This window comes from Thrips palmi, unplaced genomic scaffold (genome assembly GCF_012932325.1).
Source record: "Thrips palmi isolate BJ-2018 unplaced genomic scaffold, TpBJ-2018v1 HiC_scaffold_10, whole genome shotgun sequence".
Taxonomy (NCBI): domain Eukaryota; kingdom Metazoa; phylum Arthropoda; class Insecta; order Thysanoptera; family Thripidae; genus Thrips; species Thrips palmi.
Window position 1 is genome coordinate 2,092,577 of NW_023144621.1, and position 12,378 is coordinate 2,104,954.

The following is a 12,378-nucleotide window of genomic DNA, read 5'->3' on the forward strand; positions in this document are numbered from 1 at the left end:
ATTCCAACGTAAAGATTTAAATCACAGAAAGCGACTACAGAGTAATGCCACTCTTTTGAAAATTTTCATAGTAATTTCTTAGACTTTCTTGACAAAAATGCAATTGCATCATTCATCTGATTGGATTAAGTTGACCCTGCCAACAGTTTTTTGTTTCTCCTGAAAAATGATGAGAATTGAGTTATCCCCTTCTTCCGCTTCATGGATCATTTAAGGAGACCAAAAAAGGTTGGGGGAAGGTCTACTGCGAAATTCAAATTGATTCAGTCTCCGACGGATCTGGAGTTACCCGTCGAAAAAAAAAACCGGTCCACAATTTGTTCGAGACCCACAGTTGATTTTTGACCTCATGAATTTAAATCTCAAGCAGCGTTTTTTTTTCTCTTCCAGGGTACCGCCACGGTGAAACGCATTCATTCTCTTTGGAACGTACCTCAAATTTCAGAGGCGCACATAGGCCAGGTAACAGGTTAGCTGCTGCCCGTACAGGTTCTTTATTGAGGAAAAATAGGTTTCCGAGTAATAATTAAACTTACGCGATTGATTGCCCAAAAACCTCTATTTTCGAGCCACGGACACAACTCCCCCTTCTCAGAAATCCTCAAACTCAATGGTAGTTAACCATATCACGTGATCCCTCTGGGGCGAACCGTGTGGCCGCAAGGTGACAGGGACACTAAACCGAAACTTTTCTAGAGAATGTCCCATAAAAAACTGCACGTTAACTTTTCACTAAAGACCCTCTTAGAAAAAGTTTATTCATCTGGATCACCAGCCACGAATTGTACATTATCCTCATGATCTAACAAACAAGATAAAAAGAGCAGTCAGAATTGATCCAGGAAGCGGAAGAAGGGGATAACTCAATTTTGGCCATTTTTCAGGAGAAACAAAAAACTGTTAGCAGGGAAAACTAAAACAAAACAAATGAATGTTGCACATGTTAATAATTTCAAAAAGCATTAGTAAAATTTTGGAAAAAAATCAAAAGTGTAAGGTCACTCCGTAGAGGATTTCTGCGACTTATCACTTTCCGTTGAAATGGAAAACAGAGTCAGCTCACCTTATATTTCCTAAACAAAGAGGAATTTGGAGACAAGTCAAGTGGAACAATAGTCTGCATAGAGTGTATGTTACTCTGGTGTATTTTTTGGACTTAGCTCTTTTTTCCAAATTGAAATTTAAAATTTAGGGGGGTTAAGTTGAGTTGATTCTTTTTACACTAGATTCATAAAAACACAAGTTGAGTTATATCCTTTTGCCAATTTGTCAAACGGACTCATGTAGACTAAAGTTGAGTTATCTCCATTTTCCAATGAAATTTAGACTGTAAAAGGGGTTAAGTTGAGTTACCCCCTTTTTTTCCAAGTGGATTTTCTCCAAAACTGCTTGGAATTCAGTCAAATAATTTGGTGTAATGATGTAAACCATTCTAAGGCACAATAATAAAATAAAAACTCAATTTGGGGATAAGTCAAGTTATTCCCTTCTTCCGCTTCCTGGATCAATTAAAGATGCTCCCAACTATATTAATTGTCCTATGCCCTTTACGTATTCTTTTTTCTGCTCACAGCTAGAACGTTTTGCTGCAGCTGTAACTCGACGTCCGATTCGGGTTAATCTATCTGGACTGATGACTTCACGCCTCAGCAGCCTCATAGTGGTACGTTTTGTAACCGGTTTTTACCGCTGTCCCTCGGTGGACGCGGTTCCTTCCTTTAAGAAGATATTTGTCGCTCATTAACAAATAATAATGGGACCCAAGTAAAATCCCAGATATTTTTATCTTATTTTCGCCAAACCCACATGATTCTGGAATGTTAGCACAAAATCTTCCCGTTGTAGCTCTTGCAGTTCGCCCGCTACACTGTGGGAAAAAATCACAGTAAATCCTGTAGTGATTAGTGCAGCTGTCACTGTAGTTCAGAGTACAGGATTTACTGTACTTTTTTAACAGGATCTACTGTACTTTGTACGGGATTTACTGTACCACAGGAGGGGATACGGTTCCTGTACCGGGTACAGTAGATACTGCAGCCAGGCACGGTAAATCCTGTGTTCTGAACTTCAGTAAATCCCGGCAAAAAAATTAACGGGATTCACTGTGGTTTTTTCGCACAGTGTAGCTTTGAAGACAGTAAAAAAGCGTCCAGTGCACTCCAATGATTCTACTGAGCTTGCTCTTTGTAACGAACCAAAATCTTAGCACTATGACGGCACAGCGAAGCTGTAGTCCATGGTGAAGGGTTCTCAGTAACTTATGACCAATTTGTCCAAATTGCGAAGAAATTTATCAGCTATGATAGATTTATGTCGTAGCGTTGAGAATTAGATTTGTATTATGTCCGCACGGACACGCTCAGCCAAACGTGGCCCCAACATGGTTATTTCTCATGTCGTCCCAGGCTTTGTCAAATCTCAAATTGGCACCTGATACTGCCCATTAGTGTTGCCCAATTTACGATTACTATCTGCAGTGTCAATCCAAGTGTAGATCCAAGCACAAACTTGCAGGTGTGTATGTCCCATAATTGAAACTGTCGACCAGTCATGTCCAACGCCAGCAAGAGTGTTGCCCAACACTTGCATTAGCAGTGTGAAGTAATGACATCCATTGTTTCTTTTTTTTTTAAATTAAATTGCAGGTTGTGCTCGCATTGACGGATACTGCAATATTATTTCTGCAGATAAGTGGAACGTTCAAAGATGCTTTGATGTCTTTACTCGCATTAGGATTGGAATTTAACAACAAATCCGAGGCATTGCGGCCTGCAATAAACCAGGGTTTTACCTAGATACTTATTAATCGCATGTGATCAATTGTAGCTATGCACTGCGTAACAAATTGCCCCCTATAAAAGGCTGACCGATACCGAAGCCCAGCCCGTGATAGCGGGTTAAGAAACCATTGGTCGTGAGTCTGTCTGGGTAATTCTTTTCCATGTCACCTGAGATCCCGAAATCAGTGGGTTAAGAAAACATAAATCGTGAGTCTGTCCGAGTTATTCTTTCCCAAGTTACCTCGAGTCTGTCACCCGAGTGGGATTCGAACACTTTGCCTCTGCATGTGTGCGTGCGTATCTGCGCCAGTACAAGATGGCTCGGCACGACTTTAGCTCGCTTTAATTGGTTACCTAAGTCGCAGCAGCCGTTAAGATGTGCCGTGTGTCTCATTTCTTCTCAATTCGAGTTGGTCTTAGGGACTATTCTGACTGCAGCTCGTACACAAGCCCCGATTTCCTTAGTTTTGCGTTCCACGAATACCAAGTCTGTGCGAAACTTTCCATAGAACATGGCAGGTAATTTCATTTGAACGTCCAAGGTCACATTTGGGTGGAAGTACGCCTCCTGCAGAGAAGAAATATAAGTTAATCCCTAGACTCCTTGCGTCCTCTTTTATTAACGTAAGGTTGTGTTAACAGAAATGTTCCATGCTAAACAAATGACGTGCTTTATTAAATATTAAAAAGTAGATTTTGAACAACATTTACTTCACGTTGCCTTTACTGCCTTTACCTGTAATTGATCCAGGAAGCGGAAGAAGGGGATAACTCAATTTTGGCCATTTTCCAGGAGAAACCAAAAACTGTTAGGAGGGAAAACTAAAACAAAACAAATGAATGTTCACATGTTTAATTTGAAAAAAACATTAGTAAATTTTGGAAAAAAAAAAAAAAGTGTAAAGGGCACTCCGTAGAGGATTTCTGCAAATTACGCTTTCCGTTGAAATGGAAAAAAGAGTCAGCTCACCTTATATTTCCTAAACAAAGAGGTTTTGGGGACAAGTCAAGTGGAACAATAGTCTGCATAAAGTTATGTTCTCTGGTGTATTTTTTGGACTTAGCTCTTTTTTTCCCAAAATTTAAATTTAAATTAAGGGGGGGGGGGTAAGTTGAGTTGAAACTTTTTAACAAGATTATAAAAATACAAGTTGAGTTTATCCTTTTGCCAATTTGTCAAACGGACTCATGTGGACTTCCGTTGAGTTATCTCCATTTTCCAATGAAATTTAGACCGTAAAAGGGGTTAATTGAGTTATACCCTTTTCCATGTGGATTTTCTCCCAAACCGCTTGGAATTCAGTCAATAATTTTGGGGTAATGATGGAAACCATTCTAAGGCACAATATTAAAATACAAACTCAATTTGGGGATAAGTCAAGTTATTCCCTTCTTCCGCTTCCTGGATCAATTGACAGTCGCGATTACAAATCCTCCTTTCTCTCTCCTGCAAAAAAGTGGCTACTCTGCAAACTCAACAGTGTACTAAGTACATTCTCTTCAGCGTGTACTGACTAGTACACTTTCTTCAGCGTGTGCTCACGAGCACACTCCCACGAGTGTGCTCAACAGCATATATTTCCAGGATCTGAGCACGCTCTCGTCAGAGTGTACTCATCTGAGTACACTCTTGTCGAAGTGTACTCTGCAAACTCCACAGTGTGCTCCGCAAACTCTGTTTAGTGTATACTCACAAGCACACTCCAACGAGAGTGTACTTAGATGAGTACACTCTAACGAGAGCGTGCTCAGATCCTGGAAATATATGCAGTTGAGTAGGGTCAGTTGGGGTATTAATGGGACACTGAAAACTTGGGGGGAAATGGGACACTTTCTAATCTTGACGAGTTCTGGCATTTTAAAAACGTCCTACAATGACATGTTTGTGCTTAAAATGTTCATTGAGGTGTCTAGTATTCCATTTTTCATACGGCGCGTCAATGACTGCTCATAGAAATGGGAATTAAAAATCAAGCAGAACATGGCATTTATGGGTATTCTAAAGATTGGAAAAATTTGCCGCAGGGGTCATCTAATTAGAACACTACAGAACCCGCCATAAACAGAAAAGTGAAGTATTATAGTGGTTTGGAAAGCTAAAAGAACGAGGATTTCGATCCACCAACTCATTTTGACATTAATGCATTCGTTTACTTGCAATTGTAGAATTTTCCGGGGGTAAAAATGGGACACCACATAGGGGAAGAATGGGACACTCCTGGGGTAAAAATGGGACACTTGGTTAATGGCAAATTGTGGCCTTTGGGGAGAAAATTTTCAAAGATGTTCGAATTGACATCTCTGAACGGAAATAGATTGGCCTTGACAATACAAACAAAAAATGTCGACACATGCTATGGGTTTGGACGGATATTTAAAAAGTTAATGGGCTTTGAAATTAACGAATAGTCGCAAAAGGTCAAATTGCACCCAAGTTCTTTCGAAGCGCAATGCCTTTTCATTTTTCAACCGAACCTGTGGCATGTGATGACATTTATTGTTCCTCGTGTTGAGACGGATCGAATTTTATAAAGTGGTGTCTATTTGGAAAACTTTGAGGCCTGTTTTACCACTGCTAAGCCCCTGTCCCATTTTTATCCCAGCGTGTCCCATTCTTACCCCGAACATACAAGTCCGAATTTTCATAGTTTATTTCACACAACTGCAAACTTCAATGACTTTTTGATCTTAATTTGACGCCAAATGGTGTGGAACAGAGTACACTATCCTTTAAAAGCATTAGAAACACTCCAACTCGCCATTGCAGAGATGTGGAAACCTTATTGTTCAAACTGTCTCATTATTACCCTAACTGACCCTACACGCTCGTGGGAGCGTGCTCGTGACCACACGCCGAAGAAAGTGTACTGAGTACACTGTTGAGTTTGCAGAGTGCTTGTGAGTACCCGCTAAACAGAGTGTGCCGGGCACACTGTTGAGTTTGCAGAGTATAAAGGTCCTGTCCCCTACATCTTCAACACTCGTCAATTTTGTCCGCATCTTACTCTAACGTGACTCGAATCCCGGTTGAGGTTGAAATGAACGTTATTTTGTCAGCCCTAAAATCGCATGAAACCTTAATGAACGTCCTTGACTGGAACGGATTCGAATCTTGGACTAAATGGATCCTATTTCCCCCCAGCCTCGACAAGTTTAAAAGTTACAAGGGTCAAGATCGTGTTATTTGTAGATGAAGCAACTCTATAGAAGTAACCGACGGTGGACAAGCACACTCTCAGCCGTTTACTGACTATTTCTCATTAGCAGACGCATTTCTGTAAGCAACCATAATACTTAGTATTTCTTGTCAGTTTTACTTAGCAATTACTAATTGATCCAGGAAGCGGAAGAGGGGAATAACTTGACTTATCCCCAAATTGACTTTTTTATGTATTATTGTGCCTCAGAACGGTTAACATCACTACACCAAATTATTTGACTCAATTCCTAGCAGTTTAGGAGAAAATCCACATGGAAAAAGGGAACAACTCAACTTAACCCCAGTTACGGTCCAAATTTCATTGGAAAATGGAGATAACTCTGCCAAAGTCCACATGGCTCTATTAAAAAAATTGGCAAAAGGAGATAACTCAACTTGTATTTTTATGACTATAATGAAAAAAGAGTCAAGTAGACTTAACTCCCCCTCTTTTTAAGAACACTAGTTGGAAAAAAGAGCCAACTCCAAAAATGAACCAGAGCAAAGTAGACTCTACGCAGACCTCAGCTCCACTTGAATTGTCTCTAAATTCCTCCTCGTTTGGGAGAACTAAGTGAACATGGTTCCATAGTCTATTCTAACGTAAAGATTTAAATCACAGAAACCCTCTACGGAGTGATCGGACACTTCTAAAAATTTTCATAATTATTACTGATGCTTTTTTGACTAACTTCTAATTGCATATTTCATTTGTTTAGTTTTAGTTTTCCCTGCAAAAAGTTTTTTGTTTCTCCTGAAAAATGATGAAAATTGAGTTATCCCCTTTTTCCGCTTCATGGATCAATTACTGTATTGATATTACCGTTTTCTTTGCAAATTACAAAGAAATTTTTAAGTATTTAAGAACTAAATACTACGTATTATGGTTGCTTATTACAGAAATACGTCTGCTAATGAGAAATCAGTAAACGGCTGAGAGTGCATTGCCTGCCGAAGGCAGGCTAGCGCCGCAGGCCAAGGTAGGTGCACCAGGCGCGGATTGGAGGAACAGGCAGCGAGACATCGCGAAGCCTGTTACGACAAGACGCGGTCTGGCGTAAATCTACCTTGTAATGCTTGATAGGGGTACGAACCGGGTTCCAGGGACATTGTGTATCGCCGAACAAGGTTGCTTTGACGTGGTTGTGCAGGGCCGGCATGTACTGGCGGCCCGCTGAGCACGCGTGCGGTATGCGCATCTTGATGGCATTCTCCTTCCAGCCGCCGCGAGAACTCCATGACGCCATTTCAATCATGACCTGGACAGGAACTCGAACATCTGACAATGAGCTAAACGGTTCAATTTTTTTCAAATGTTTTTAAACGGTTTCTTATTTGGAATGTTTTTTACTGAGAATGGAAGTGCCTTGATCGGTGCCCAATTTTGGGCGAGGTAAGCTTTAATTCATCACCCGAATTTGAGTGAGGAAGTATCCTCGCCCAAATTTGGGTCAAGCAGGCTTCCTCACCAAAATTTGGGCGATAAGGAATTCCTAGCTCACCTACATTTTCCTCTGATCATGACTCTTTCATTCTCAGTGTTAATTTTCCGACCAAGAAGCATACCCATGAGTACTGAAAACTGTGAAAAACGTACAGTGGCTAACTTTTGAAGAGATCATAGATCATACCTAACATAAACATACACGCTAATCTATGAATTGTTATGGCTAGCGTGGGTTCAGTTAGTGAGTGAAAAATCCGCACTTGAGCGATTCTCACGTTTCGGGGTAGTTTTGGCGTCTCTGATTTGCCGAAAGTGAAAAATATCCAATTAAGTTTTTCTGATTATTGGGGTCCTGGATGATACTACAGTTATGGCAAGGGTATTTATAGTAAAGACCTTGTTCTACCTTCCTAAAAACATGAGCCATAAGGTATTCCCACACGTTTTAGTGGGTGTTTTGATCACGGAAATTACGTTATCACGGAAGTTACAAAGTGTGAAAATCGGCTTTAACGGCTGACTCGGGCTTGCTGTGGCTTAAAAGTCGTTCCAGGGTCAAATGATACTCTAAGCCCGACATTTCAGCGGAAAATTTTTTCACCTAGTGCTGCTGCAACATTGGGTAAAGGGTGCCACGGAAGTTACAGGTAATTGTTGATACACGCCATTTTATAATGCTCTAGCCCGCTTTGAGACCGTGTACAGCATCTTAGATTTCCGTGACCCATGCAATTATATCCCAGGGACTCCACTTTGATGGCTTGTGTCATGGAAAGTTAAAAGTTTGGCTTGGGGAGAAGTCCAGACCAGCCTTTTCGAAATTAGTGTAGTGAAATTGAATACACGGAGGACATTTTTCGTTGCAGCATAAGTACCTTTGAAAGAAGTCTAACGTGTTGGTCTTCGGTTGAAATTAGCTCGAGACATGTCAAGCTTCGAATCCCCATCGACAGTTGGCAGCATTTTCGAACCACACCGCCACACTGGGGGCGGAAAGTTCGAGTATGTTCTCTTTGGACAATCACGGAAGTTACATTTAGGGTATTCCAAACGCTACGTAGACCAATCCAACGAACGTGAACTTTTCGAAATGTGTGCGTTTAGTGGGCAATGGCCCTCCCTAACATCAGAAACAAACCCCATGTCGATATCTGCGCTCGTTTGGGCACAGGAGTCAGAAGAAACGAAACTACCCCGTAACGTGAGAATCGCTCACTTTTGAAGCCTCCAAAAGTGCTCCGACAATTAGGTCCATGATTTCAACGTCGGGCGACGATTTTCCTACGAGGACATATCGCGCTTGTCGACGGCATGATCGGGAACACCAAGCCGAGCACCGTGAGGAGAAGAATCGTTTCGGCCACTGCATTGTCCGTCGCCGGCCGAAACGCGGTACGGTAACTGTTATCGTATTCTTGCCGCACTGGTGAAACAAACGCATTAAAACAATTACGACGCGTAACCGACTCTCGCTCTTGGATGTGATGTTCAGTGCCCTTTGAATGATCGTGAAGAGATGTACGACTAAGCAAAACTTTAATCCCCTTCGCAAGGCAAAACCTTATTAAGCCCTTTACTGCGTGGTTTTAATGCCCATGTTTTCCCGGTGCGGTAGTCTAATTTTATTACTTGAAATAACCTTGATTTTAATTAGAACGCTGTCAAGAAGGACATTTTCCAAGGAGAACGGAATCGTCACGAAAAGGTCACCGTGAGCTGCAGGTGATGGATTTTCGCCACGATTTGAGCACATGAGGTCACATGTGACCTGCAATAAGCTCACGATGAGCTTTCTGTGACAATCCTGTTCTCCTTGAGTGAGAATAGGAGAACGTTGTGGAATTTAACTTAAAGAGTGTGTTCAGGAAGAATCATACTTTGTAGATATTTAATAAAGCATTCTGCTCGTCACCGATCGAAGAACAAGATTAAGAACAAAACCGGAACTGGCGCCGGCAACATCACCTGGCGAGATTACTTTTTTGGAACGATGATTGTATTTGAATGTTATTCAACATGGCAAGCTGGCCCTTCACTCACACGCGCACGTACGTCTTTGTTATCGTCGTAGATGTAGGAAATGGTCATGTTCATTGCACCGTATCTCAGCAGAGGCCTACTGCGGTCTCGGCTCGGCCGGAAATGAAAAAAGAACGGCATACTTTGTTTCTCCGGCGGGCACATCTCCACCGACTCAAAAACGACGTCGAACGGGCCCTGCCACCAAAGAAATCAAATCAACAGTACTGACATCACCTCATTATTGACGACACTCTCATTCCAGAAATGTGACAAATAAATGACAAACTGTCACGTTCCTTTGAGCATTGTGCCACATTCGTTTGAAGGTGAATAATCTACATTGTGGCTTATTCACATCTAAACGAATGTGGCACAATATTCAAAGGAACATGACATTTTCGTCACAGTAGTTTCAACGTGATGTCACGTTCCTGGAATGAGAGTGAAGGGCAACATTACTACACGAAGAGAGAAGCATCTGTCGACTCGAAGTTAGTGAAGGCAGTTTCTCATATCTGAAACCGGAATTTAAAATAACAGGAAACTGCGTCTGCGTGCGGTCCCTTCTGCGCCGGCTGCCCATTCACAGAACTGCTCTCCACTTCAAGCCCGCCGTCTTGAAATCCAAGGCGACGTCTTGGTTCTATTTTCAAGGGACTTCAGTACCACCTTGAGTGCCATTCAAATCTATTGACAGTATAACTAAGGCACCCCCTTCTGATTTTCACGGTTTGTCTTCCGAATCGAATGTAAATACAAATAATACGAAATTGAAATGCTAGACCAGACAGTGAATGCTGACCCGATGCTGACTAACGGGGCCATGTCTCGAATTTCAAGGAAAGAGTAACACGCAAGTGAACCGGCATGTTTTCTTACCGCTAAGGGTTCTGACTTCATCCCGCAAACGTTGAAAACAATCATAAATGAGGACAGCGTCAATGGAGCTATTTTCACCGCCGTCATCTTGAGCTAAAACGAACCTACAGCCAGAAAAACAGAGTCTTGGTTAAAGGACATCTGGCCTAATCACGCCCAGTTGAGCCTGACTGCAAATTAAGTTGCAGAATGTAGTCCAGTCACAAACTCTCAACGATTGGATATTGGATTCAAATGTGAAATAACCGACAGAACAAGCCTAACTGCCTACTTAGTACACACATACAAACGCCTATGCTTGTCAGGGAGTTAAACGGCGCCAAGCATACGTTTATGATTGTGTACTTTCCAAGTATGCATTTGGAAGTGTGAACCGTAAACCGGGGTAACTTGAGACAATATTTCACGTTTTTTGGACCGTGTGTCCACAAAACTTCTCTCACCAACCCGAATCCCAACTATGTTTAATTTCACATGCACTGCAAATCCAAGTGTAGGACAGGTCGACACTTTAAAGCGTAGACCAGTTTGTCCTACGCTTGCAAGTGTCGACCAGTAGTGTCCGACGCTTTGAAGTGTCGACCACACACTGTCCGACACCTGCAAGTGTCGACCACAGAATGTCCGACAGCTGAAGTGTGGGGTCACAATGGGAAACTCAGTGTAATTTGCCGTAGGACAAACAGTGTCCTACACATGCAGGCGTCGGACACAGTGTGGTCGACACTTCGAAGCGTCGGACACAACTGGTCGACACTTGCAAGCGTAGGACAAACTGGTCTACGCTTTAAAGTGTCGACCTGTCCTACACTTGGATTTGCAGTGTGATTACATTCGGTTTGGACCCCACGAATTTTTTGGGGGTCTCCTTAAATGAGAGTATTGGGCCTCTTAGTTGATCCAGGAAGCGGAAGAAGGGAATAACTTGACTTATCCCCAAATTGAGTTTTTATTTTATTATTGTGCCTTAGAATGGTTTACATCATTACACCAAATTATTTGACTGAATTCCAAGCAGTTTAGGAGAAAATCCACTTGGAAAAAGGGTATAACTCAAGTTAACCCCTTTTACAGTCCAAATTTCATTGGAAAATAGAGATAACTCAACCTTGGTCTACATGAGTCCGTTTGACAAATTGGCAAAAGGATATAACTCAACTTGTGTTTTTATGAATCTAGTGTAAAAAGAATCAACTCAACTTAACCCCCCCCCCAAATTTTAAATTTCAATTTGGAAAAAAGAGCTAAGTCCAAAAAATACACCAGAGTAACATACACTTTATGCAGACTATTGTTCCACTTGACTTGTCTCCAAATTCCTCTTTGTCTAGGAAATATAAGGTGAGCTGACTCTGTTTTCCATTTCAACGGAAAGTGATAAGTCGCAGAAATCCTCTACGGAGTGACCTTACACTTTTGATTTTTTTTCCAAAATTTTACTAACGCTTTTTGAAATTATTAACATGTGCAACATTCATTTGTTTTGTTTTAATTTTCCCTGCTAACAGTTTTTTGTTTCTCCTGAAAAATGGCCAAAATTGAGTTATCCCCTTCTTCCGCTTCCTGGATCAGTTGTCTCAAAGTTACCCCGTCATTTGGGGTAACTTGAGACACACCCAGCTTTTACTTTGCTTTTTCACGGAAGTGGGGTTTTTGTCAGTCCATATTGATTTTCTGAGACATTTAACTTATTTTCAATGAAAAGTACTACTTGTGGAATATATACGAAGATTTTTGATCCTTATTGGCTGAGCGATAGCGAAGCCTGTTACTCCAGTGGGGTTGAAAAACTTTTTCTGTCTGTCTGTCTGTGTGTGTGACTGTGTGTGTACACTACTCCTCCTGAACGGCTCGGCCGATCTGACTGAGATTTTGCGGGCTTGTTAGGTATGTTCTTGGCTCGGCACACGCGAAATTTCACTATCCTAGCTCACGTGGTTCTGTTTTTATAGGCGAAAAACACCTTAAATACGGCGAAAAATCGAGTTTCCTGGAGGCAGATTAATTCTGTCTTGAAGAAAGGGGGGTCTGGGGGGCGGAGCCCCCCAGCT

General features: G+C 41.7%; 2 protein-coding genes across 20 annotated transcripts in view; both read left to right on the plus strand.

Moving 5' to 3' along the window:
* The window catches only part of LOC117654295 (gastrula zinc finger protein XlCGF49.1-like), a 346,548-nt gene that overhangs the window by 31,573 nt on the left and 302,597 nt on the right, over nt 1-12,378 (plus strand). The window lies entirely within an intron of this gene.
* The window catches only part of LOC117654273, a 32,806-nt gene that overhangs the window by 5,258 nt on the left and 15,170 nt on the right, over nt 1-12,378 (plus strand). For 2 of the 4 annotated variants that reach the window (XM_034400741.1, XM_034400740.1), the window contains exons 2-3: nt 391-462; nt 1,574-1,663. The exons of 1 other annotated variant lie outside the window; for it this stretch is intronic. In XM_034400741.1, the coding sequence (XP_034256632.1) occupies nt 391-462; nt 1,574-1,663 (162 nt within the window). Of the gene's footprint in view, nt 1-390; nt 463-1,573; nt 1,664-8,702; nt 8,819-12,378 lie in introns of those variants that run through there. One more of the 4 variants, XM_034400743.1, reaches the window with a different exon arrangement.